This window comes from Trachurus trachurus (assembly GCF_905171665.1).
Source record: "Trachurus trachurus genome assembly, chromosome: 7".
In the NCBI taxonomy this organism is placed as follows: Eukaryota; Metazoa; Chordata; class Actinopteri; order Carangiformes; family Carangidae; genus Trachurus; species Trachurus trachurus.
The window spans coordinates 18,556,482-18,584,369 of record NC_139901.1 but is presented as its reverse complement, the minus strand read 5'-3'; the positions used below and the strand labels follow the sequence as shown (position 1 = coordinate 18,584,369).

The following is a 27,888-nucleotide window of genomic DNA, read 5'->3' as shown; positions in this document are numbered from 1 at the left end:
TATTACATTCTGCAAATCCAATAATACCAACAGTAAAATAATAACAATTGTTTTGGGGTTTTTTTTGGGAAGGGGGGGGGGGGTTACTGTATCATTCATCCTGGGGGGTTGAGGAGATTTGAATTTACTCATGCAATAAATATGATTTTAAAAAAAAGAGAGAGAGGTCTTTTCTTTTAATGGCCACATGGGGTCAGTATACAACTATGTCCTGCTCCGATTGTCCTATGACTACTTCCTGTTTCTGGGTTTAAATCCCGCCCCGGAAGTCCCCGTCTCCATAGTTTGAATGGTTGTGTGCGCGGTGCGTATGTGTGAGAGCGAGTGATGAGTGTTTGTGTGAATGTAGGATGTTTGTGAGTGTGAATGTGACTTTATTTTAAAAAACCTACACACTGATCTTATTTGATCCGGTCGGAGTTCGGCTCTGCTCCGATCGGAGATGATAGGAAAAGCGCTCGCGAGCCCCCGTGGCGATGAGCAGCAGGCGAGAGTTAAACCTTGGGCCTTCCACTGCTTCATGTTGTGGTGAGAGGTGATGAATTGATCAGATATACTAGTTCTGACTTTAGTTTTGGGATTCGTCTCAAACTTCACGACGAACACTGAGTAAAGAGGCGATTCTGATCGAACCACAACTGAAAAGCAGCGGGCCGGGCACGAGCCACACACGGTGGCGAAGGTGGAACGTTAACCGTTTCGAATGATCTGCGTTCTGTTCTACCAGAGACGATCTAGGACTTTGGTTCTACTCTCGAACTCATCGTCGTCGTGGTGCCAGACCCTGTGAAACGTTTACATAGCCTACGTTTGACCTGAAGAGAGACTTTACTAAGACTTTTCATCATGAGAGTAGTTTTTTTTTTCAATGGGTCCACAGTGTGGGGCTATCAGTACGGAGCACCGTTTGCTCCTAAATATCTGATTTGATTTGAACGGATGAAGATAGAAAAATTTGAAGCGTGCGACAATTTGCGTCGCCTTTTAACGACACAAACCCGAGTTCTTAACAAAAATGGACGTCGTCTCAGACCAAACGCTGTCCCATTTAACCGAGTATCGTGTCGCATATTGCCCAGTCTGTGTTTTCATCGAGCCACCCCTCCCCTCCCCCCCCAACAACAGTCACAAACACAACAACTATGAGCACAGAACTTGCGGGGTCAGTCTGTGAAGATGACTGATTTCATCAAGTGGCCAAGACACATAAAGGAGAAAAACCTGAACAGTGCAGGGATTCCTGAAGTGTGTCTGCCTTTTCACATGCCCTATAAGCCCTAAATGTGAGGACACTTTAATGATGCCACGCATAGTCTGTTTTACATCATGCAAAGTCCAGTATACAAAGAATCCACTCAGTAGGCTAATATTCGTTTCTTTATGTATTAAAGTTTTTATTGTGAATATGAAATGTGGCCGAACATATCAAAGTAATCGATACTACAGTATATTCGCATTTGGACTTATTTATCATGCATGACCCAAACAGCACACGTTCAAAACAGAATAAATTGGAGAATATGAAAACACTAATATAATACCAAATATTTCACCTGAGAGCAATTCGAGCATTTTCAGTTTTCACTGATATTAACTGATACATCTCTTAAAATATAAAAGTTTTCTTTTCAGGTCTATACACATAGTCTCGCGATAATGAACGCTACTTCGACAATGACGTCGAGGTTTGTTATTCACACGTGACCACCCTTTGTCCAATCAGCTCTCAGCAACTACTCGACGAAGCGCGCGAGGAGGACGACCCACCGCTGGAGCTGTGGTGGTTGTTCATGGTTCAAGCAGGTAGTTTCCCCGTCTCATGTGTGTGAACCATGGCGGAGACAAGCAAAAGACAGCGACTCAGCCAGGTCAACAGCAGCTCACAAACGTCTGTCCGCTCCGGTAAGCCCCTCATAGCCAGCCAGGGCGATGGGGGCGAGGCGGACGGTCGCTATGTGGAGGGATCCATACTGCGCATCACTATGAAAAACTTCCTGTAAGTTGCTGCTCGTCTTCAACTGTCAGTCAACAGCACTAGAGCGACGTTAGAGCGAAACCGAGAATGGCAGAAAGTGATGGACAACAGTGCTGCTCTTTTTTTGTTTTATTTGGCTGCTATATTAACGTGACAAAGTTGTGTGCCCTCCGAGAAAGGCTGCTGAGAGTTAGCCAACATGGGACTGCACCGGTGACACTGCAGCGCTGTGATGTGAACTGGAGTGGTGTAGTCTTTGTTGTAGTGGGTATACAGACTTTAACCTTCTGTATATATACATCTTAATGTTTTTTAAGTTGGTGCACTGTTCATATCTGTATTACATAGAGTATAAGTAGGTCGTTTTGTTGTGGGGGGTATACTAAAAATATTAACGCAATCTAAGTGGATGTACTACCTCCATATCACATAGACTACACCACTGAGTAACTGTAACTCACAACACCAAGTCCACAACAGGGTCTTTTGAGTAACAGACAACATTTTCTAAATTGTTAAGCAGAACTTTGTGAGTAAATGAGAGTGTAAACAATCGCCATGCTCATTATGTATGCTATATGCAACTGTGACTTTCATCAGATTAGTGTTATTTTCATCAAAACATGTTCATTCATGTGATGTTAGTAGATGTTGTCTTTATTCCAGGCAAGCCAGACCACTTCTGCTGTAAAATGCTACAGGAAGACCCTCACGTATTTCCCTTGTAATTTTCACAGAACATACGACTACTCTGTGGTGTATCCTGGACCAAATCTCAACATGATTGTCGGAGCTAATGGAACCGGCAAGTCCAGCATTGTGTGTGCCATCTGTCTGGGTCTGGCTGGCAAGACAACTATCCTGGGCAGAGGCGATAAGGTGAGTAGCAGGGAAACCATGCCACTTACAGATGCACTCTCATCATGTGATGTCAAGTGTCATCTACTTGCACTCAGTTTAGTATTATGCATCTGTTTCATCTGATAATAAATGATTGAATTTACAACTCTGGTGATTGTTGAAAGGATTTGTTTGTGTTTTTTTCCCCCCATAGGTTGGGCTTTATGTCAAACGTGGGTGCCATAAAGGATTTATTGAGATTGAACTGTAAGTTATGATAGCACATAGACATACACTCTTACTTAACTAGGAGTATCTAAATAAATATAGAAGGTCCTTTGTACCTTCAGCCATCAGGGTTTTTAATTCTTCTGCAAATGGTAGATGAGCTTTTTGTGAAATCTTTTTGTTACATTGTTTGGAACTTCCTAAGGAATCAAATTAGAAATTATGCAATTGTATTCTCCCTAAAATATTTTACAGAGCCACACTTCCACCTTAAATTTAACAACCTTTCACCATGGATAAATTGTCCATGTAATGTGATTTTGTGAATCAACTATGTCATTTTTACCCAGTGCTAGATATATCTGATTGTCGAATCCCCTTCTTGTTACTCAAGGTGCAAAAATGATGGGAGCATAGTGATTCATAGAGAGATCCATGTGGAGAACAACCAGTCTCTGTGGATGCTGAATGGCAGACACTGTAACCAGAAAAATGTGGAAGAGGAGGTCAAGGCTCTGCGCATCCAAGTCAGCAACCTCTGCCAGTTCCTGCCTCAGGTTAGTTTTCATCACTGGGTTACGTGCATATGCATGGCCAGCTTGTTAAAGAAATGGCTGCTGGAGTTTTCTATGGCTAACTTAAATAGCCATAACAGTCCTTTCTTAAAGTGAAGGTGTATGAAACTCTAACAGCTGACAGGCTTCATCTGATTAACTCCTTCCTCACTGTTTTCTTGCTGGTTTGTCCTTACAGGAAAAAGTGGGAGAGTTTGCCAAGATGTCGAAAACGGAGTTGTTGGAAGCAACTGAGAAGTCAGTGGGACCACCAGAGATGTACGAGTACCACTGCGAGCTCAAAAACTTTCGCAACAAAGAACGAGAACTGGAGGTAACGTTATTAAACCATCCTTTGTATACCTGTTGTATCTAGTTATTATTTATGCAGCATCTGTAAATGTCTGTCTCTTCTCTACAGTGGTAAGCAGAACACTACACAGTCACACAGTCTTACACCACAGATTATTAAAGCTTTTCACAACAGAAGAATAGAAACATATTCATATTGGTGGTTATACAGAGAACAGTACAGGTTTTCTGACTGAGGTTTTTGACATTCAACAAACAGGACATCATAGATAATTGCACAGTGACAGATGAGAATTAGGTCAATTTCGAAAAGCATGCCAGGTTTTTTAAAAACTCTCTTTAGCTGACGTAATGTACGTTTTTTTTCTTCTTCTAAATGTAATACATTCCCCAACTCCCTCAGCCACATTTCAAATGTAGCAGTCTTTTTGGATTTCCAAGATTGCGAAATTAGCTTTCTGCTGTTTGGAGGGAGCCTATGTATGTGTCTATGTACTACATTGAATTATATCAAATTGTGTCTTGCAGAACTATCATTGATGTTCTCCATACAATTATCCCACATCTCTTCTGAGTTTATTTACGTTTTTCTTCTATGTAAAACATTTGGTTTTGTCAGGATTTTCAGTGTTCGCCTTGTTTCCCTTTTAGAACGTCGTGAATGAGCGGGCTAGCTTCCTGGAGAAGGCCAAGCAGAGGAATGAGAGGAACAAACATGATGTGAACCGTTACTATGAAAAGAAGAGGCATCTGGATGTGATTGAATTGCTTGAGAAGAAGAAACCGTGGGTGGTGAGTGAAATGAAACACTGAAACCAAATGAGAGAGACAAATAAACAGTACGCAGTCTGCAGTCTGAGAAAAGCTGGTCCTGTGACGGTGTTGGATGTGTCCCTGTTTCTTTGTGGCATTAGGAGTATGAGACCACCCGTAAGGAGCTTGAGGGTGTCAAGAAGGAGCGAGACGATGCCAAAAGACAGCTTGCTGCACTGAGGCAGGCCCAGACGCCCATGCTGAGGAAAATCCAGGAGATTGACAACCAGCTGAAGCCCACTGAGGCACAAATAAAGGCTAAGGTGAAAAGCAAAGCAGAACTTGTTAGACTCCAATGAGGTTTTGTGAAAGAAATCTGGGCAGCGATGTGTTCATTTTTTATTTTACATGTGTGGAAAACTGACTTTGTTTACTCTCAATCTTGTTTAGTAGTTGGCATCCATGAGAATTTGACAGGAATTGTGATTACGAATTAATGAGATCATTATGCTGCCTACAACTTTCAGACATTTTTTGATTATCACACTTGAGAACCCTGCCCCCATTATCGACAGTTTATCTCTTTGATCCTTACCGAATGTGAATCAGGGATAATTAAAATGAATAATAAACCCTTTGAAATAAGGATCAATATTGTCATTAGAAATTAAAGGATAGGGGTTTTGGCCATGTTTCTCTGGAGTGTAATGGACACTGCAATGTTAATATTTGTGTTTGATGTTTTTCAGACTGCTGCGATCAAAGAATCCTCGAACAAGTGCAAACAGAAACAAGATCAGTTGGATCGGAAACACAGAGAGGTAAGACTACAGAATGGATGTTAACGGGAATGGCATGTGGTCTCTGTAATTAATGTTTTTATATTATTAATGTTACAGTCTTGTATAAAGGAAACCCTATGTTTTTCCTAATGAATGACTCTGTCTTCAGATTGAAGATATTAAACAAACGCTCAGACTGAAGCGGACAGAGGAGGAAGATCATCAGAAGCGAATCAGCAACACCAGACGCACCATCGACGACCTGAAGGCAGAGCTCGCCAAAGTTGGTGATCAGCCAGATGTGACACCTGCGATCAATGCCATCAACGCCGAGCTGAGACGCATCCAGGAGGACAGAGCCAAGATCGAAGGAGAGAGGGCCGACCTCCGCAGGGAGAAGGACAACCTCACCGCTGAGTCCAGGAGTGAGTGTCTGTCTGCCACAAACTTCACGGTGTCCTCTGCATGAGCAAAAATCTAATTATGAAGCACGTTAAACATTACGATGCTGCTCACTCAGCCTTTCATGTAAATTATGTTTATTGGTTTTTATTGCCAGTGTTGGAGAGAAAGCTCAATGACATGAACAACATGATGAATGCCAAAGAGGAAAAGCTGCGAGGACGTCACAGGGACACACATGAAGCCCTCCAGTGGCTCAGACAAAACAGAGACCAGTTTGATGGGAATGTCCATGAGCCCATGATGCTGGTGGTGAGTGCCAGAGAAAGTCTTTATTACTGGGCTGTTTTACCAACAACTATTGCCCAAATAATGGAGTACAGTGTATGATGAATGAATTAATGAATGAAGATGAAATGGAAATATTATAAAATGTTTTCTCGTAGAAGTAATGTAATTGTTGATGAATAGTGTACATCAGCACTTGGCAGTTGATAACAGCATTTGTATTGGGCACAAACACACGTGCGATGCCAGATGATCAATCACAATCTGAGTTTCAGAGTCACAGACACAAGGACAGGAGCAGCTGTGAATCGAGCTGCCAGCCATGTGACTGATAGACACCCAAATGTCCTTTTATCTGCTTACAACCATGTTATCATGTGTTATATACTACTAATTTGTTTTTTTTGCTCTTTCTGTGTTCCTCAGATCAACGTTAGAGATCATCGCTTCGCCAAGTACGTGGAAAATCACATCTCATTCCATGACCTGCGGGCGTTTGTCTTCCAGAGGAAAGATGACATGGAGAAGTTCATGACTGAGGTCAAATTATAGTTGAGCTGAACTTTGCACAAATCCCAAACCTAATCCTTTGTGTGAATAATCTAGTAGTTCATAAATGAAAAAACTGACTTTTATCTGTTCTGACCCTCAGGTCCGTGACAAGAAGAACTTGAAGGTGAACTGCATTTCAGCTCCAGTGGACTCGTGCTCGAAGCGGCAGCCTTCCCGAAGTATTGAGTCGCTGAGGTGAAAAAAAAAAAAAAAAAAAATCAACTGGTCAAATATAACTAAACCCATTTAGAAGTATAATTGTGTTTTTGTCTGTGACCATTTCTTGTCTGTTTACTTTGTTCATATTTGCAGGCGTTTTGGGTTCTTCACCTTTTTACGCGAGATGTTTGATGCACCTGATGAGGTGATGAGCTACCTCTGTCACCAGTACAAGGTGCATGACGTCCCTGTCGGCAATGAGCAAACCAAATCCATGATTACAACGGTACGTTCCCACGTGGTTCAAGTTCTCAGAACAGGGAGGAGAACAACCACTTTGGTCAAATAGTCTCAAGAGACACTGGCTACGTACGTCCACACTACTGTGTTTTCATTTTAAAACCTTTCTCTCTATGTTTTCGCCTCCTGTCCACGTAACTCCTAGGTTTTAGAGTTAGATAACAGACACCCATGGTTGTGGAAGGAGTGGATCTTATCTGCCTCCACTACCAGAGGTGGACACTGAATTTGGATAGTGAATACGGAGCTAAAACAGTCATCTGGATGGAGACTGTATTCGTTTGAAAATGTGGCTTTCAAATAAGCATGTAGTTGTGTGGATGTAGCCAATGTAGTGGTAGAGACTTGATTTCACTGAGGTCTGTAAATGTGCATCACCCATAAAAATTACCATAGTATTTACCGTTGCCTGGTGCCCTCCAGAGATGTCATATCGCTTTTGAAATAAGTTGCTCAATTGAAAATGTAACTTCATATTATTACTGCTGGTTTAATTTCAAGCAGAGTAGGCATTAATATCTCTGCTGACTTCAACCTTTCTGTTCATTTTCTTTCTCAAAGGTGATTGAGGAGCCTTACCTCAAGGTGTTATACACAACAGAGGAGAGGTACTCAGTAAAGAGGTCCTTTTACTCCAACAAGATAAGCACCAGTAGCTCTGCTGTGCCCTCGTCCCAGTACCTCATTATCACTGTTGACGCTGAAGAGAGACGACAGCTGGAGCAGCAGCTGAGGGTGAGACACTGGAGGAACCATGGAGGCACAGATCAAGCTGTTCTCTTAATAATAATAATAATAATAATAATAATAATTTTAACATGTGAGAATTTGAATGACAACTTAGTCAAGGATTTTACCGTGAACTCCCTCCGTCACCAGACATGTGAGCTGAGGATACGGGAAATCGACGATCGGATCAGGGCTCTGCAGACAGAATCAGCCGCCTTGGATCGCCGTGACAATGAACTTCTGGCAGAGAAGAAGCGTCTCTCTGAACTAAAAGGCAAAAAGAGACAACTGGAGCAGAAAATCAGCACCAAACAAGACAGGTACATCTGAAGGACTCCTGTGACATACACTGAGTATCCTCCTTATCGTGTAACAGGTTTTGTTTACACCTGAGTATGAAATTAGATATTACTCCCAGGACCTTCTAAGCACTTTGATGATTGTAAGCACTTTATCATGACACGGTTGCACTTTTGTACTGTCTGAATCTGTATTATTATCTATTGTACTGTAAACTGACTGCTACTATTTTATAACATGCTTTTGTTTTTATTTATTGTATTTTTTTGTACCAGGGAACATCTATGTATGGGACAGCGGATGGAAATTAGCCTGTGGCTACAATCCGGCTTGTTTACGATTTTGTTTCGTTCATGAACTCGCATTGTCCCACTTTAAATAAATTGAATTGAATTGAATTGAAATAATCTCTGTGAAGTTTAGTTAACGCAGTTCTTTAAAGAAGTGGTGTACCCCTCCCCTGTGTTCAGTCTCAGGCAGATGGAGCAGAATGTCATCGACCTGAAGAAGATTGAGGAGGAGACAAAAGAGAAAATTGCGAATGTCAATTCCCAGAAGGTGCACATAGTCTCAGCGTTCACGGCCCAAATGAAGGTACGGATAATACATTTATAACTAAAATGATCCTATATGTCACTGTATTGCATCTGACCCTTAAAACTCGGATAATGTCCAGGAGCCTGTTGTTGCTTTGACTCTTTGGGATTTTTGTAATCTTACATATCCCTCATGCTTTCATGTGACATAATTGGACTAGAGCTCCACCCTCTAGTCAGCCTTTCATTGTTGAATGAATGAATTTAACAATTTAACAGTATAACAAAGGTCATTATTGGCGGTAATGGATGTTTAAGATCATTGCTTTTTTAATGCAAACCTAACCTCATGATCTTTCTCTGCCTCTTGTGTGTCTGACTCTGGGTGTGCCCTCTGTTTTTCTGGTCTGTGCCTCATGTGTAGCTTCGAGCCAAGTTGACTATGGAGAAGGTGTACCTGGCCCTGGAGACGGTGGGGCTGACAGCGGAGAAATCCAAGCTGGAAAATGACTGCAGAGAAGGCGCCACTGAACTTAAGACCACTGATGTATGCGTTTCATTTAAGTGTTTATGCACAGGACTAGGAGTCAAAAGTCCCCATGTAGTTGGAGTGTCCATTATGTCCTTGTCCTTTTATCTTCTTGCTGTGTCTCACTCGTGTGTGTCCATGTGCTCTTGTAGCAAAAATTCAACCGTCTGGAGCAGAGGAAGGTTCAGCTGACAGAGCACTGCAAAGGCCAGCTGAGGAGAGCAAAGTCGAGCTGCAGGATGCAGGCTGACGAGTCACTACCAGAGGACCTGCGTAATGTTAGTGTTTGTCTCGGTCACTGAATAAGTGAAACAAGCCTCCCCCTCTATAATTCCTGCACAGTATTACCCTGTCATGCAGGCTAATATTGCGCAGCTGGCCATTTGTACATCAAAATATTACCAGCAGTATTTATAAGATGTTAATGATGCATGCTCTTTTGTCACTGCAGGCTTTCAGCAAGCTGCCCGACACACTGGACGAGATTGATGCCATGCTGAACGAGGAGCGGTCCAGAGCTGAGTGCTTCACTGGTCTTAGTGAAAGTGTAATTTGCCCATTATTTCTTTAAAAACATAATTATGGCTTAATTGTCAGGAGGCAGAGTAGAAATCTCGAGCCTGTTTTCTCCAGCTCTGAATTATCTCGTCAAGCCTTGAAAGCCGAGAAGAAATCGCCGATTTTTATTTGACTTAATTCCACAACTGGGAGAAAATGACCTGAAAAATCCAATTAAATACCGGTAATGTGGTTATTTTAAAGCTCTGGCACCAATAATTGGGAAAAGGCACATAAATGATTACAATGCTTGTGTTATTAAAATGTGATTTGGCAACATTAGACCTTTGGGACAGAAAAGTGCAATCAGAGCGTATGAACCATTTAACACTCAGCCATTTATTTATTTACAAGTGTGAATGTTTGTCTCTGCTGTGAAGGTCGTTGACGAGTTCAACAGGAGAGAGCAGGAAATCAAACATCTGGAGAACGAGCTGGAAGATAAGAGCAATGCCCTCAACGCCTACAGGCAGAACATATCTGAGGTGACGACTATGTTGCTGCTGTAGTTGCTCTGAGAGTTTGACTTATTTAAGTCTTTCAGAAAAATGGTTCATCTCTGGTACGAGTGAATAATGCTGTGGGCTTGTTTTTGTTGCAGGCCAAGGAACGCTGGCTGAACCCTCTGAAGCAACTGGTTGAACAGATTAATGATAAGTTCAGCGACTTCTTCCGCTCCATGCAGTGTGCAGGGGAGGTGGATCTGCATGCAGAGAATGAGGTAAACAGACAAACCCATGATCTGACACCTTGGAGAAGATTTTAGTGGCCATTTCTTCTTATTTTCTGAGTTATATATTCAAATTATAACAATCAAATATGTTAATATTTGATTAAATACAATTTTTTTTTTTTAATCAATTTTGAATGACAAATAAGTAAAAGATTATTCTAAATGTTTTCATTTAATACACATTTCTCTTGAGTTCAGGATGACACACAGTATGTGCTTCCACTGTATAACTATAACAGCATTGCAGAGCGAATAGTTGAAAGTATTGAAGAGTAGAAGCTTTCAAAGAACTTAATGTGTGTGATCTGAAGGTGACTTTCGAGATCACCTTCAGATCCAAAGCGTGGCTACTGTTTTCCCACTGCAGGAGGAGTATGACAAATATGGAATCCGTATTCGGGTGAAGTTTCACAGCAGCACTCAGCTCCACGAGCTGACGGCTCACCATCAGAGTGGAGGAGAGCGCAGCGTCTCCACAATGCTCTACCTCATGGCCCTGCAGGAGCTCAACCGCTGCCCCTTCAGAGTGGTGGACGAGATCAACCAGGTAGGACCGACACACACACACACACACAGCTTTTTCCTTTTCGACAACATGAACGTAACACTGAAGCTGCTGTAATTGTTGCCATGAAAGCAGGCATGAGGTTTGTATAATTGTACAAGAAACACAAAACCACTTCAGTCTCTGTGGTCGGGTCAGTGCATCACGTTCAATACAATACATCAGAACTGAAGACGAGAGTTTATTATGGTGTTTTAACAACAGTCTTTGAAATGAATAAATGCGGGGCAATTAAATGAGCAATTCTGTAAAAATAATCCAAGTGTGTATTAAACAAAGTCTGAGAGGAATGAGCTCAGAGCGCTTTAAAACAAACAACCTTTGTGGTATTTCTGTCTCAGGAATACAGTCATTTAGGAACAGTGCCAAAGCATGAAAATAGAAACGAAATAGAAAACTGCAGAAAAATTAAAAGAGGTGGAAAATAACATGACATACGCTGAGTGCAGTGAGGTGCTTCATAAGAGGCCATGGAGTGGTGCTGTAGGGTCGAAACTGCTGCTGCACTGCTTTCTTTCATTATGACTTAACAGTGAGGTCATGGCGCAGCACATCCTCACACACATGCAGGCAGGAGAAATGTACAAACGTTTATTCTGTACTTTGACTTCTATAAGGGAAATGTGTCAGCAAAGCAGCTGTGTTATATTACATACAGTATGCATGTATTTGGTTTTATTTATTCATTCATTTATTTCGTTGTGTGTAGGGAATGGACCCTGTGAATGAGAGAAGAGTCTTTGACATCGTGGTCCGCACGGCCTGCAAAGGGACAACATCCCAGTATTTCTTCATAACACCAAAAGTAAGTATTTTTCTTTTTACCTTCTCATGAGTGAGGGATCAGTGGGGAATAGGAGACTGTTTCTGTTTAGCTCTGTTCACTCAGAGCAGACAGACAAAGGTAGTGACAAGCTGGTGATTCAACAGATGTTTCCTTCAGGATGCAGTAGAGACAAAAAAAACTAAATTGGACTTTTTTCAACCATTGTGTAAATGAATGTTATGTCGCTGCATTTGGATGGATGTGTAAAAAGACAATTATTTGCTTTATCAACTGATACTTTTAACACTGTTGCCTGCTGCACTGAATGGCCATAAAACAAATAATTGCTTCATGTGAAACTGTGCATCTGTTGTTTTTGCACCCCCGAGTCAGTGCTCTTCATTTTCCTGAACTGTATCTCCTGCTGTGTTTTGTTTTTCAGCTGCTGCAGAATCTCCAGTACGCCGAGGAAATGACCATCCTGTGTGTCCATAACGGCGCCCACATGCTTCCCCCAAACCAATGGGACGAGAGGGCCTTCATTAAACGGTGTCTCCAAAGGAAAGCTCAGGCATGAATCCTCCAAGAACTTCCTGACTTCCCCTTAGAGTCGAATTGATTCAAAGTATATGACGACAAAACTGTAGAAGATGTTGCTCTTTTATGATAAGTGTCTCTGTTGGGCTGTTACTTCACAGAGAATATTACGTTCATGAGCCTTTTGAAGGAGAACAGTTTCATTTTGCACTGTGGAAGGGGAGGCCTGAAATGTCCCCGATGCTCTGTCAGTTCTAAAAATGTTTAGTTTCAAAGGTGATGGACTTTTCTAAAATGGGTTCACTGAAAATAGAAATTGTGTTTATTTATGCAACAGTTATTTTAATAATTCAAAGCAGTTAAATCTCTCCCTTAAAGAGTTGATATGCATGTTTATTTGTTTGAATAAAATGTTCCGTCTCTGTTCTAAATAGTTGTGTTCAATTTTTTTTTTTTAAGTATATTTTTGGGGCTTTTTATTGCTTTTAATTGATAGCACAGTCGAGAGAGAGACAGGAATAGCATTAGGTGGGTTAAGATATTTTCTTGAAAGTGCCTTCAACTACAAACAGCTGCACTGTTGTGCATTAAAAGCTATGTAAAAACTAATACACGTTCATTTTGAACCTTCAGTATTATCCACTTGGCCATTTAAATATTCCAGTAATGTGACAGCTGAGTGAGCAAACAGTTTAATTTTATTCCTCAGTGTCATTGTACTATGCACAGTTTTCTTCGCTGTGTATTGTGAATGAGATAAAATATCCATTTTTTCCCTGTTTTGCTTTCCATGTATTAACTTTCAGTCTTCAGTTTTCAGTGTATGACATTTGGAAAAAACACAAAATGCTCTTGAAGGACTTGTATATTTGTTGGAGTTGGCAGCAGACACAGTGGTAGTGGAAGCTGCATGTTGAGCAGAAGCTGCTGCCGTTCTCCCTGGTCCAGCTCTTGTTTGAAAACGAAAAGTAGGACATTGTTTTGGTATTTGGGACACACTATGCTCTAAACAAAGCCAGATGCTCTGCAGACTCTGCGGGTTTAGTTTGAGTGCTAGTTTGAGTCAGAAGCAGGAAAATGAGCCATATTAGTTTTGAGACACAGTTTTACTGAGCTTCACCCATGTTTCACTTGATGCTGTAAATGGAGCACCTCTGTGGGTCGACCCACACTCTGATCTCCTCTGACTCCTTTTCCTGCACGTCCTGATTTATGTTTCCTTTTTTCCTGTTAATTAAAATGAAAAAAAAAAGAGATGGAGATGTTCGTGTAGGACAATAATTTGAAAATACAATGCCAACCACAATCTTAACAGCACATCACACTCCCACCTGTGGTCCTCGTAGACGGGCTCTTTCTGGTATAAAACCTGGCTCTTGGTCCTGAGGAAGTCCTTGCTTTGGTCATGGACTGAGTTAAGGTGGATGTCAAGGCTGTCGTTCGGAGCCTGAGGTCAAGAAATAAGCTGTGCTTTAAATACATTGAAGGTGTGTTTGTCTTTAAATATGTTTCTTCTGTCAGAAGTGAAGGTCAGTGCTCACCTGGGGCTCATAATACATCACACTCCGCCGGATGCTGGCCAACGTGGCGTTATAGTAGAGCCGATTCCATGGTTCCTCTGTTTGGGCGATGTGTGTCGGTTTGTTGTATGTTTGTATCTGCACAAAGGAAAAGGAAGAACATTTTTTTATCCACATTATAATAATGGAAACCAATCACAGGATGGCCAACTTTTAATTTCTGTGATTAACTTTAGATGTGAACTGATACATTTCAGGAGTTATTTTTATTAAAAAGTAGAAAACATAGCAAATGTAGATGACTCCAAATATTACAATTTATTTCATTTCATTTGTGTTTATTTGCCATAGATGTTAATTTTGTTAGACTTCATCCACATGTAAGCCAACATTGACTGAGCTAAAACATGTCTCACAAGTGCTTTGCTTTAACTAATAACACTAAAAAGCACTATTAGCAACAATAAGAAAGTTTTGTTTTCTTTTTAATTATCTAGGTTGATGTATTTAAGTGCTGCACAGCTCAGGCTCCTTTAACTGCCTTCATTTAAAAGACAAACCCCAAGAGAAAATGAGTCCCTACTTTATTGTTTAAATAATAGCATAAATATACAGTAACAAACCTGTTGGGGCCTGAAGCCGCTCAGAGTGAAGCAGTTTTCTAACTTTGGATACGGGAAAGGATCTCGGCCAGACATCGTTATCGACAACAGATGACAAACATTAACCTACACATCGAAATCTGTTACTGTTGCGCAGCGCAGTCCAGTTTGTTTCTAACTCCGTTTCTAGGCAACTAAATCTCCCGGTTTGACCTTTCAAAATAAAACGATTGTTGACGGAAGTTTCCTTCCACATGTTACTGACTGTCAACCAGCTACAGCAGTGTGTTTGTGTGTCCAACTGTCTAGCTATAACACCATACACACACAGGCTACATTAGGATTGCATTTTAATTGAATGGCAATAGATTGATAATAATAACATTAAACAGCAACATTTTAACATATTAAAAAAATATAACAAAAATAATGACTCCGCACCCATTAACTCTATTATTATATAAGTGCCGCTGGGAGGTATTTTACTTGAGTAGGCTATTCTCATTCTTCACGTTTTTACAATGACAAATATAATAGTTTTACTGGATTGTATTCTTTTTTTTTTTTTTTTTAATATAGGCCCTAGGCCTATCTTACATCACAGTAACCTTTAAGATTGTTATCCAAAATATTAGTGTAGCCTACAAAGTCATCAGTTTTGTAACGTGGTCTTTAAAGTCTTATTTTCTTTAATAAAAAGTAAAATAAAATAAAAATAGGCGGTGGCACTGCAGTAAGAATATTTTAACCTACTTTCAATGCAGTTACATTTTCCGTCAATCTTGCAGCAACCTGCTTCATCTTACTCTGACCATTTAAAACAAATTCATTCAAAAAGTAGGAACCCCCCCCCCCCCCCCACCATTTAAAATGCAACTATAGCTACATTCACAGATCAGTAATATGCTAATTATCCTATGAAATGACTGTTTTAAATAATGTCACTTAAATGCTTGGCTTGTCCAAGTGGCCACTTAAATCAACACTATTCCTGTATGTTAACCTTTATTTTTATTTGATTATAATTAACCTACTGTGTCCACACATTAGAAGGGAGAGCCTATAAATAAAAAATGGTAAACCACTAGTCAGCAGCCTATTGTGGTTCAACAGGCTCCTGAGCCAATCGCCTGAGCTGTCGGTGTTTGCTCTCCCGCCTCCAGCGGCAGCACCTGAACGTCTCCTGACCTGACGCTGCTCCGTCACCATCACTTCAACACTGACAGGAGGCGACGATGCAGCGAGGCCTGACACACCTGAGCCGCTTCTTACTGGGGCTGCTGGTTGCACAAACCTCTGCGGATTTGCCCATGTGCAAAGAGGTGAGGAGGTTCATCTTGTTGTTTTTATTTCTTAGTGTAAACTCACATTCAAAGTTAAAAGGATTCATTGCGTCTGTGTTTAACTTCTGCACACAAGGTTTCATTGGGGTTAATTGCTGAAACTTAATTGAAACAGTTCTTACCAGAACTCAAAGACCTGTTTAGTGTCTGACTTTAAATACCAAGAATAAAATCCACATTTTTCTGTTGGAGTTTTGAATAGATGCATCCCAACAGCGTGTCTTTGGCCTCTGTAGCATATTGTGTGTGGGAAGATGAACATATGTTTACATGGTGGCAAGTGTTTGAATTACAATAGTGTTAGTCCAGTTATCACACACTTGTTTTACTACATCGTCCATATGCTGCATAAGGTCTGCTGCCTTCACATTGCCCTTCTGTTCCCAGTTTGCATATTGCCAGTGCTGTTTGATAACACTCAGTTTTTATCAGTTGACTTTGAACATAATTCAGTGTGTGGTGGTGTGGGTGTATGTATAGTGTGATTAGTGAGCTGCTAAAAGGTTGATCCCCGGTACCAGCTCCCTTTTTCCAGGTGAGGTGGTTTCCATGCCAATCCATTGACCATGCGGTCATGATGTCCTGTTGCCTCGGTTTCCTCATGTTTGTTTAGAGGAGGGGATTAAGCTGCAGCACATCCCAGGATGATGCATTTTTACATCAGGACCCTCCCGCGTAGACCCTGTGTTCATCATCCGATACCCCATACAGAGCTAATGTAGCTGCTCTAATCGAAAACACAGACCCAGAGTGGTGCTGCTGCAGTGGTCTTTCTGTTAACTATTAATCCCACCAGGCTGTGTGTGTGGGCTTGGATCAGTGCTGAGTGACCTTCCTAGGAACATGTCAGTCTGCTGTTGACCAGTGACCAAATCTTAAGACTCTACTGTCTGTTCTGTATTCATGACTTGTTTCAGAGGGTGTCACCTCAACAACAAGATAACCTCGTCTAGTAACCTCATTACGGGTGGGACAGTGTTTGTCTGTCACCTACTGTAAGGATCTCCAAAAGCACCACAGATAAACAGAGCAAAAAGCTTTTGCACCTGAGCTCCTGCTGTCAGCAAAGTTCTGTGGTGACGACACTGAAATTAAAATGTTTACACAAGGACTGGGTGACTCACCGTCTCCCCCCCTCGGCCGGGTAAATACGGCCTCAAGGTGCTGGAGCTGCAGCATATCCTTGATGAGTGAGCTTAACAACAGTTGAGACGGCGTCCTGGGCAAATATTAGCTTCCACTTTTATTTGGAAAAGAGGCTGGCTCAGAGTATAAAACTGATCTGATAACCTGTTTAAACTTGCAGCCTCATTTCCTCCACACACAGCAATTAGTTGATCATTCAATTGATGATCAGAAAATCGTGATGTTAAATTGATATGAGATACATTTTGAAAAGTTGTTTTTTTATTTTTTATTTTTTTCAATATGTGAATTTGATGTTAATCTTTTTTTGGGGGGTAGGCCTATACTGGGCAGTTGGTTGGATTTTAAACTTGCTTCCTAACAAAGTAAAATAGGAAACCTATTTAACTAACAGATTCAAATCTTTACTTATCCCCCTTGTCCTTTATGTGTCAATACAGTTTTGATATTATGTGCACTTAGTGCTTCTTTTATCCGGCTGTGTGTGAAACTCACAGCTGTGTTTTGTCCCTGCAGTCGGATTATCACTTTGAGTACACAGAGTGTGACGTGCTCGGGTCTCGATGGCGAGTGGCGGTTCCCAACAAACCTGAGACATGCACGGGTCTACCCGACCCGGTCAGAGGCACTCAGTGCAGTGAGTTTCCTACCTTTACATATGTTACGGCTTTAACATGCCAATAATAAACAACATCTTTCCACTGATGCATCCCTGTCAACCTCTCCTCTCTGCTTGTGCTCCTCCTTGATCTTTTTCCTCTACAGCCTTCTCCTGTAGTGAGGGGGAGTTCCTCGCCATGGAGTCGCAGCAGTGCCAGAAGTGCGCCGCAGGCACCTACTCTCTGGGCACCGGCGTAGCCTTTGATGAGTGGGACAGCCTACCGACAGGTTTTGTCACCCACGGCGTGACAACAAATGGCGGGGACGCCCACACAGACTGCTCCAAGTTAGTGCTCACTGTACCTCACTCGCTTTATTGTGAAAGTGTTTATCTATGTTAGCTTCAGTGATCATTTGAGATCCTTGAGTGTTTCCTGGTTTGGCAAGCTCATCGATCTGTTTCTGCTTCTGATGTTTTTTCCAGCTCTACCTGGACACCAACGGGTGATTACATAGCCTCAAACACAGATGAGTGCACTGCGCTGCTGTCGTATGCAGTGAGCCTGAAGAAACCTGGGACTGTGTCCTTTGAGTATTTCTACCCAGACAACAGCATCTACTTTGAGTTCTTTGTAAGTGTTTTAAAATGGCTGCCATTGTGCTGCTGTTTTTGTTCTGAAGACCTCCCACTCACTCACTCTCTCTCTCTCTCTCCTCCTCTTCTAGGTGCAGAATGACCAGTGTCAGTCCACAGACTCTGACAACCGCTGGGTGAAGATCTCGGAGAACAGCTGGAGTAAATACAGGGTTTGTCTGAGCGTAGCTTTAACTCTAGGTCACTGTCACTTGCATCAACATTTTGTCTCCGCTCCTCTCTGTCTCTTCTTCTTTCATTTATTATTAGTCAAACTGCTTCTCTGCAGATTGAGCTGAACAAGGGCAACAATGTGCTGTATTGGAGAACCACTGCGTACACTCTGCTAGACAGCACTGTCAAGCCCGTGCTGTTAAGAAACGTCGCCATCTCAGGTAGATTCACATCTGTTTGTTCATTCCCCCGGCGGCTCCTCTTGTTGTTAATGATTGAAAGGCGATTGGTTGTTTTCTTCCAGGGGTGGCCTACACATCCGAGTGTTTCCACTGTAAACCTGGCACCTACAGCGCACAGCCAGGATCCGCCCGCTGCGCCCCCTGCCCTGCTGATTCCTACTCCACTAAAGGTGCCACTGTTTGCCATCAGTGTGAACAAGACAAATATTCAGGTACCCATGTTTGCCTTTCTCTATCCACAGAAACTCATATAACTCACCGGTGTGTTCTTTAAAACGCCTCATAGTTGCTGAACCTACAACTGCTACGTATTTGCATGTTACCACACATACGTAAAAGCAATCTGCATGCAAATACTACATTTACTGCTTAAGAGGTTACAGAGTGTGCTTTCTTATCACTGGATCTTAAAGCGAGCCGTGTGTTTTCCCTCGTCCTCACTGGCTGTTCACTTCACCCTGGTTTTTCCATTTTCTCAGAACCTGGATCAGGGAGCTGCAAACCGAGACCTGCATGTACAAACAGCGACTACTTCTACACTCACACTCCCTGTGACTCAGAGGGAAAGGTAATGTAGACAAAAAAAACACGCAGAGGCAGGAGTCATACAAGTTCAGTTGAGGCAAACACAGGGAGAGATCTCACCTCCAGCATCTTTGCCGCTCACCACAACCATCTGTTGAAACTATCGGGTTTCCTTAAATATAAATCATCTGGGCTCATTTTGTTTGTCACAGAGCATCTGGTTGCTTCTTTAATTTATTCATGTCTGTTTTTTGTGTGTGTGTGTGTGTGTTTCAGACCCAGCTCATGTACAAGTGGATTGAGCCCAAGATCTGCAACGAGACCGCTAGTGGAGCCGTGAAGCTTCCTGCATCAGGGGAGAAACAGACCTGTCCACCGTGTAACCCCGGGTTCTTTGTCACCAACTCCTCCACCTGTGAACCCTGCGCCAACGGTTTCTACTCAAATGGAACAGGTGCAGAAACTGATTATTCTGTGTTACATAACAATTAGTATGTTGTATGACTTCTTGACTGAAGTTTGATGTATCTGTAAGAGTAAAAGACACACTGAGCCCAGAAACAAAATGTATGCAGATAAAATTATTTTCATAAGATAGAAAGTAAACATGGTGGACATATATAGGCATACGCATGCATATAGAGTCTAGTGCATAGACACACATCTATATACAGCGCTTAGGGAGGTACTATATAAGGCTGCCAAAACAAACCGTCCATCTGGTCAATATGCAGTCAGACAGAGGTAATATGAAGTGGTGCGTGTGTTAAGTATATTGTTGATAGTCAAACCAAGAGGTCTATCAATACAGGAGGAACACTGCTCCCCACGAAACCCTCATATAATATATACAACTAAACCAAGTAAAAATAATTTGTTGTTTAATTGACAGTTCAGAGTTCAAACTCGGTGTAAAACCTAATGGTAGTGCAGGGTGACCCCTCCTTTGTCCTGTTTTTAAGCACAAGTATACTCAGACGTACTATATATTTACACTGATCTAATGCGCATTGTTTGCTCACAGCCTGTGCCAAGTGCCCTGTTGGCACGGAGCCAGTGGTGGGCTTCGAGTACAAATGGTGGAACACTATGCCGAGCAACATGGAGAGCTCCATCTTCACTCGAGAGTTAGGCCGCTCCGACCACAGCACAGGTAAGAGACTGAACAGCAGCCTGCACAGCACAGCACAGGAGAGGCCACAGCCACCGCAGCCGCTGACTCATAATGACCTTAGACTGTTGCAGAATGAATCATCGTCATCGATCATTATTTTGAAATTATTACCACACATCTGATAGTATAATAACAGTATAATAACCATAACTAAAGGTCTCATGGTGATGAAGTTAATAAACAAAGCTTGAGTGAATAAGTACATAAATTCTACAAACTTGTGCTGTAACTGTAATTTATACATGTGACTAATGATATGTTATGTGCACTGCATGCTCACCTCTGTTATTGCTTACAGTTTGTGTGCATTGTTGGTTTGACAGCAGTGGAGTGTGTTACCATTTTTTGCTTATTTCTAACACGCAAACAGCATGGGAGGTGGCAGGAGAGTATGTTTACACCACCCCCGGGGATCAGGACACAGACTACCTGATGCTCATGCTCAACATCCCCGGATACAGGTCGAGTCAAATATAAAAATCTCACACATAAAACTCCACACACAAGTATGTGGCAGGTGAGGTAGTGTAATGAAAATGTCACGTGTGTCCACAGGCTGCCTCAGTCACTGGTCAAAGACAGTGAAAGGACTGAACTGTCTCGCATCACCTTCGTGTTTGAGACCACATGTACAGCCGACTGCAATTTGTACTTCCTCGCCGTGAGTGACAACGTTGCATTTTGTCACATGTTTGCTTCAGGTGATGATGATGATGAAGAATGTACTGAATGCGTGCGCAGTGTGTGAGTGAGGGAAATACATTTCTCCTCAGGGTTATAATCAGTGGAATAATAATGTGGTGGAGCATTGGAGAGGCAGCAACAGGAAGCAGTCGTACTCCTACCTGATCCATAGCAACAGCACCGCCAGCTTCGTCTGGACGTTTCAACGTACAGACACGTTTGACATGGTGAGACACAACTAATTGTAGTGTTCTTTGCTTTGGCTCATCTTGTTAGTGTAAAATCATGAAATAAAAACCACATGTTCTTCATAAACAGTCCTCATTATCTGCTGTAGTATGAAGGTCCAAAAATACTGATAAATACTGTAAATATGTTTATGAAGAACGTCTGTAAATGTTTTTAAATTATCACTAGAATTTATTATGACAAACTCCTGCACCTTCAAGTTTCCTGGTTGTTTTGTGGATGGATGACAGTGGGTTTGTGCTGCAGCTAACCCTAGAGGGCAGTCTGGAGCTGGTCATCAAAAAATTCAAAATAACCTTTGAGCTACATGAGCATCATGTATAAAATAGACTGTGGCAGGAGAACTGTTGATCATATGATGTCAAATTATATGATTGAACTAAAAGTATGTGTATCTATATGTAACAATCACTTTAATGTTGCTGCTCATGAAGGTGTAATTTTAACCATTTTATACTCCGTGTAATTGTCTTTCAGTGATCAGTTATCTCCCTAATGATTATTTGTTGACAATATTCTATATTGTAATATGGATATGGTAGTAAATTAATAGCAATAATCGAATTGTAGTGGAGTGGATATAGGAAGTAGCAAGAAGATACTCAAGTACAAGCACCTCTAAATTGTACTGAAATGCAGTTCTCGGTTAAATGTGTTGTGTTGTAAATGAGTTACTTTCTAAACTGAAAATATATTCAGATTTCCAAACTGTTCCTTAAAGCGGAGCCGACGACCGTCCTCTATGTTGAGTGTCTCAGCTGGTGAATGATATCAGATCCTTCTCTTCCCTCAGGAGAGGAAACACAGCGGCGACATCGCTAAGATCTACTCCATCCACATCACCAACGTGGTCGGAGGCGTCGCCTCTCAGTGTCGGCACTGCGCCCTGAGCTCTGCTCCGGCCGGCTCTGCCTGTGTCCCCTGCCCGCCGGGACACTACATGGTCAATGGGACAGGCGTGTGTGAGAGATGCTCGCCAAACACTTTCATCCGAGCCGAGCAGTCAGTCGGTGAGGAGGCTTGTATTCGCTGTGGTCCAAACACTAAGACAAACAAGGTGAGGAGAACCAGATCCTTAGGAACTCCAAATACATGAATCAGTTCATAAATGAGTCTGGGGTCTGAGGTCACAAAAAGTCACGTCCTGAGGTTTGTTTCTGGGACTATATGAATTCTAATCTAATCTATCAGAGCTATCAAAATAAAAATGAATTTTAAAAAAATGAAATTAACCCACATTAAACATGATTTAGTATTTGTTTCCTCAGCAATGTGCAGAAAGCTCAGCCCTGTCTGTTGACATGATATATCTCAAATGAAAGCATATAGAGCCTGTTATAACTCAAAAAATATGGAAACTGCTCTTTGATTTTCAAATAGTTTACCGGAGCAAATTTACAAAATGAATGTCGGTCTGCCTAAAGTACCTCATTCCTGTTTAAATATGATTTTATTTTAATTCCATAAGTGTACCAACCCACATCATTAATCTTCACAAACTGAAAATATTAAAATGTAAACAGAGCACTGACCTTTTCCCGCAGTAATCAGAATATGATGTGCATGTCAATGTGCCTGTTGACTCCCTGCCCGCATCCCTCAGGCTTACTCAGCCTGTCTCAGCGACTGTACGCTGGATGTGCGGACGGGAGGAGGAGGAGCGCTGCTGCAGTACGACTTCTCTGCTCTGGCCAACGTCACCCGCTTCAACAGCCGACCTCGCTTCACCAACAGAGGCCTGAGATATTTCCAGCACTTCAGCGTGGGTCTGTGTGGGAAGGAGGTGAGAAAGCCGTGACCCTTGTGGTTTTCTTGTAAACATTTACTTTGATGTGCATTTTAACCTGCCGCGTTCCTCCCGCAGGGCCGCGTGCCAGCCACCTGCGTGGACAACGTAACAGAGAGTGGGAGAGAGGTCAAAGGTTACGTCTGCCAGTCCACCGTGGTTCCTTCAGAAATCAGGAGTCAGAGCGTGGTGTCCTCCCAGCCGTTCCTGATTGGTGACTCACTCATCGGTACGGAGTGGCCGAATGCTGCTGCTGCCAAGTATTGCTGTGAATGAGTGCATCATGTTTTACGTATTTTTTCATCGCCCGGTTTTCGTCATTTACTGAACATTGTGATGAAAAATCCCAGATATTAGTCAAAGGCAGTACAGACTGGCAGCTTCCTCTGTTTACACTGCACTGGTTTGGTGCATCAGTATTTTTCCACTTTCCTAATTCTCAGCAACGCGTGTGTCATTTTCCAAAAAACAGCAATTTTATGACTTTATTGGAGTTTTACACAAGTCTTACACTTTTAGTACAGGTTACCTAAGGATTGTAAGATTATAACCAGGGTACAAAGAAACACAAAACATATTTTTTGTATATACTTTTTTAAAGCTCTGCCCAAGGCATAAGCAAACTAAGCTGCTGCTTAGGGCCCCCTGTGGCCACCAGGGGGCCCCCAGGAGTGACTGATATTATTGCTATCACCTAAAAGCGCCTGACACATTTGGTGCACACCTGAGATTTATTATCTGAAGTTTTGCACATCATAATCGTAAAACTATCAATTACAGAGATTGTATAAGTATTGATAATAGGCAGCAGTACTGGCAATGTGGCGGTAGTGGGGGCAAGTCAAACTCTACTTAGGGCCCCATGAAGGCTTGAACTGGCTCTGACCTTCTCTTGTATTTCCTGATTCAGCTGTAACGCAGTACCAAGCAAGACATTGCTTTGTAGCATTGCCAGAAACAGAGGCTGGGAGCTACTGTTTACACTGTGTGCATTTCATTTATCAGATAACAAAAGTATGTTACGTGCTGTTTTTCTGAAGGTGTGACCACTGAGGAGACGCAGGCTGGCATCTCTTCTCCTACCTGGTTGTTCCCCTCACCGTCTGGCCTGCCAGATATCATATTCTATTACACGTAAATAACATCACAGTTTGTTCTATTTCTATTTATTCGCTGACTGTGGTGTATTTTTTTTTTTTGATACTGGAAGTCTAATCTTTGGAAATGTAATATAAAATGGGAGGTAAGACCTTCATGTAGGTCATGTTTGTGACATCTCCAGGTCCAGTGAGAAGACTCATGCTTGTAAACAAGGCAGGTCAGCCACCATCAGACTGAGATGTAATCCCACAGTGACGGCTAAAGATGACATCACACTGCCAAGGTATCTCACCCCATCACCAAGCTCAGCCATTCACCTGACAAGAGTCGTCCAGATGACATGCGATTTTGACACTTATACTGTATTTCACCAGACATACTGGTCACCAACAGGTCACATTTGAGCTCTCTGAGGTTGAAGTGTGGACTAAGTGGCCCCTTGGAGAGACTTTTTGTCATATGAAAAGCTTGTAAACACCTCTCGTACCTTGTTTTTTTCTCCGTAGTAACTGTTCAGAAGGGACGTGTGATGGCTGCACTTTCCACCTTCTGTGGCAGAGTCAGCACGCATGTCCGCTCTGCACCAAAAGCCACTACAGAGAGATTGTCAGCGCTTGTATCCAGGGAATACAGGTAGAGCCACACGGCCATGGACACACTGACAAAAATCATTTCACCTTCTCAACCCCACACATCCACCACAGATCAACGACAGCCTCAATGTATGGAAAGAAATACTTAAAGGGATAGTTCAACATTTTGGCAAATTGGCCCATTGCCATAATCGCTATAGTCATAGCAGTAGGTTCGTTACCTTTAATTGTCGGTGTAAGCTATTTTAACGGTGGAGCAGAGCCGCGAGCTGCTCAGAACTCGTTACGGAGGCTCAAGGAATTTCTTGGTTTCATCAAACTCATCTCATCAAACTCATCAAATACACAATCCAACAACTCCAAAACGCTGTCGTGGACAAATTGTGAGCTGCACAATCACCACGCTATGAGATAATAATGGAACGTTATGAGACGGAGTTGTTTTAGAGGTAAATAGATGCAAAACCACTGATGCGCGTTGCATTCAGGGACAGTTTTTCAGCAAGCAGTCTCTGCATTTACCCTGTATTTACCTCGAAAACTGCTCCGTTTCGTAATGTTCCGTTATTATCTCATAGCGTGGTGATTGTGCAGGTCACAACTTGTCCACAAAAGCGTTTTGGAGTTTTTGGATTGTGTATTTGATGAGTTTGATGAGGGAAACCAAGAAATTCCTTTAGCCTCTGTAGCATAGCTCTGAGCAGCCTGCCGCTCCCCTCCACCGTTCTAAAAATAGCTTACACCGACAATTAAAAGTAGCCTAACGAACCTACGGCTATGACTATAGCGATTATGGCAATGGGCCAATTTGCCAAAATGTTGAACTATCCCTTTAAAGATCCCAAATACAACAATGATGCCCGACTCACAGATAAAAATTTGCAAAATTACTCATAGGAGTATCTGAAAGTGTAGTTAGCCTACTGTACTGTACTTGTGACACTGAGACAATGAAGTACTACTGGCACAAACAGATATTCATCTAGATTTTAACATTTAAAGGAACAGTTCAGCATTTTTAAGGTTTTTGTTTCAGAGAACCACCTATGTGTGGCAGCAGCCGTTGCAGTGTTACGGTGGAGAGACTCTGCCAGCGCAAAAAGTCAGCGCTTGTGTGACTCTGGATTTCTGGCTCAAGTTTGGTGTTTCCACGGGAACGATTGCTGCTGTGCTACTGATCAGTATCAGCTGCTATTTCTGGAAGAAAACTCGCAAGTAAGACCACGAGCTTCACACTTTGGTTTGGTGTTTATTGAGGCGCTAAGATGCCGTAGTAGGAAATAAATTAAAGCTCTAACTAACAGTGTGGAAAGATTTTGAATTGTTTTTGTAATTCTCCACCTGCAGGTTGCAGTATAAATACTCCAAGCTGATGATGAGCTCTGGGGGTAAAGAGTGTGAACTGCCCACTGCAGACAGCTGTGCTATAATGGAGGGAGAGGACGCAGAGGACGAGCTCATGGACCTCACCAAGAAATCCTTCTTCACCAAAATTAGATCCTTCTCACGGGAGGTCAGTAACTACTCCATTCACACACACTCACACAGCGTAAGGCCACTTTCATATACTTCATCTTTTCATCAATGTGTTTCCAGAGGACGTCCGATGGATTTGACTCGGTCCCACTTAAGTCGTCATCTTCTCTCTACCAAAGAGAGGAGGAGGACTCTGACGATGCTTAAATCAGAGGATGAAGAATTGGTTTGACTGCAGTGCAGCGCCAACAGATGTCTATATGGGGTCACTGAAGACGCAAATGGACTGTGAATGCATTTTATTTGTTACAAAAGATACAGACTTACTGAAGGAGTCTTGAAATGATGTAAGGAGTGGCAGTTTATTTAGTAGGCTATTTTGTCATATCTTAGCTTTCCACAAATACTAGGTCTCCATATTGGGGGTATTCTATTTAAGACCAAATCTGTGGAGAAAGTTACACTTTTTGTAGATGTATGAGATTGTGTACATTTTACTTCACTATTACTATGAATTTCATTTTTTTTCTCTTCTATGTCTTATTTTTTATTAGGTGTACTTGTATATCTGAATTATATTTGCTGTGTTTGCTTTGGTAAACTTTACTGCTGCATCGAGGATTGTGTTATTTTTGTTTTACTGTGAAGTAAACACATGACCTTGTATCACTTCACATTTCACTATGTTGAGTTGAGGTGAGTTAATCCTCTACATGATGTTTTATAGTGTAAGAAATACACTTAGGGTTGAGATTGCTTATTTCAGAAAAGGTGTCTTCCTGAAACTGAAGAATAAGTCACGTTTATTGTTTTACTCCAACAGCAAAGTCCAAGTATTCTTTAAAAGCAGCTCCAGAGCATCAATGCATATGTATACAATTAGACTTCCATCTGCCCTGTTCTTCATTAACAACAGCAAATCTGCTGCTGGTACATCAATAAAACTGTTAAAACCACTGGCTCTCTATTCAGGCTCTCTGTTAATTTAGTTGGGAGGTGGAAGATGTTGGAACTAGAAATTAGAAAATGGTTTGACTTTGGCTTCAGGATAACCTCTGCTGGAAATGTATCACATATTTTATACCAATGCCACTGTTCATATGCATTTTCATGTGCTTTTGACTGGAAACAGATGTTTATATGGAATATGCCAATAATGTAATGATTGATTTGTAATAATAATTTTACATGTTGCTTCTAGGTAAATAAATGAATACATTTTGATTCTAAGTTGTCTTCTGCTTCACAAAGTTAAGAATTAAATGCTGTACCTTTTTTTATCAGTCATAGATGTCACTGAATTTGGAGTGTGTTTTAACATTCAACACAAACACAAACATCATAAAAAATATGATGTATTCTAAATTTACATTTTACATCAACAACATTTTAATCCTGTAATGCATTAATACACTGGTAATCATCCAACAATAAACTTTATGCAGATGCCACATGTTGCATTGCTTGTCAGGTTATGAAACTTTTTACTTAACAAGTAAAAGCATCATCAGCGAACTGTACAATATAAGTTACCGGTACTATATTGTACAATTATAAGTCATGTTTGAATGCTGAACTTTTACTCATAATGCAGTATGTTAATACTGTGTTGCTGCTACTTTTTATTAATTTTTTTTTTAG

At 41.6% G+C, this 27,888-nt stretch overlaps 3 protein-coding genes across 3 annotated transcripts; 2 read left to right on the top strand and 1 right to left on the bottom strand.

Moving 5' to 3' along the window:
* Positions 1–1,744: 1,744 nt before the first annotated feature.
* Positions 1,745–12,819, top strand: smc5 (structural maintenance of chromosomes 5). Its single transcript, XM_083975045.1, has 24 exons — positions 1,745–1,996; positions 2,713–2,854; positions 3,030–3,082; positions 3,438–3,600; positions 3,797–3,931; positions 4,561–4,701; positions 4,824–4,985; positions 5,412–5,483; positions 5,614–5,869; positions 6,004–6,158; positions 6,561–6,674; positions 6,787–6,881; positions 6,999–7,131; positions 7,707–7,880; positions 8,025–8,194; positions 8,645–8,768; positions 9,135–9,257; positions 9,392–9,517; positions 9,691–9,786; positions 10,178–10,282; positions 10,399–10,518; positions 10,898–11,077; positions 11,805–11,900; positions 12,304–12,819. The coding sequence occupies exons 1-24, from the start codon at positions 1,833–1,835 to the stop codon at positions 12,436–12,438; spliced, it is 3,234 nt and encodes a 1,077-aa protein (XP_083831171.1). The 5' UTR covers positions 1,745–1,832; the 3' UTR covers positions 12,439–12,819.
* Positions 12,820–13,525: 706 nt separating this feature from the next.
* cfap276 (cilia and flagella associated protein 276) lies at positions 13,526–14,616 on the bottom strand (the record flags this gene model as incomplete). Its single annotated transcript, XM_083974909.1, has 4 exons — positions 13,526–13,625; positions 13,730–13,845; positions 13,940–14,056; positions 14,542–14,616. The coding sequence occupies 4 exons, from the start codon at positions 14,614–14,616 to the stop codon at positions 13,526–13,528; spliced, it is 408 nt and encodes a 135-aa protein (XP_083831035.1).
* A 1,139-nt stretch (positions 14,617–15,755) lies between these two features.
* elapor1 (endosome-lysosome associated apoptosis and autophagy regulator 1) lies at positions 15,756–26,454 on the top strand (the record flags this gene model as incomplete). The annotated part of the gene is made up of 22 exons (XM_083975005.1): positions 15,756–15,842; positions 17,526–17,646; positions 17,775–17,955; positions 18,094–18,241; positions 18,336–18,416; positions 18,533–18,638; positions 18,722–18,871; positions 19,139–19,227; positions 19,461–19,638; positions 20,209–20,337; positions 20,729–20,819; positions 20,914–21,019; positions 21,132–21,269; positions 22,085–22,348; positions 22,895–23,074; positions 23,156–23,306; positions 24,118–24,211; positions 24,360–24,461; positions 24,685–24,811; positions 25,808–25,986; positions 26,119–26,284; positions 26,368–26,454. 22 exons carry the CDS (start codon positions 15,756–15,758, stop codon positions 26,452–26,454), a joined length of 2,955 nt encoding a protein of 984 aa, XP_083831131.1.
* Between the last annotated feature and the right edge of the window lie 1,434 nt (positions 26,455–27,888).

Coding starts and splice junctions, on each gene's coding strand:
- smc5 (XM_083975045.1), top strand. CDS start 1,833: ATGGCGGAGACAAGCAAAAGACAGCGACTCAGCCAGGTCAACAGCAGC. Junction 6,882..6,998: donor CGAAGTATTGAGTCGCTGAG/GTGAAAAAAAAA, acceptor TCATATTTGCAG/GCGTTTTGGGTTCTTCACCT. Junction 9,787..10,177: donor TCACTGGTCTTAGTGAAAGT/GTAATTTGCCCA, acceptor TCTGCTGTGAAG/GTCGTTGACGAGTTCAACAG.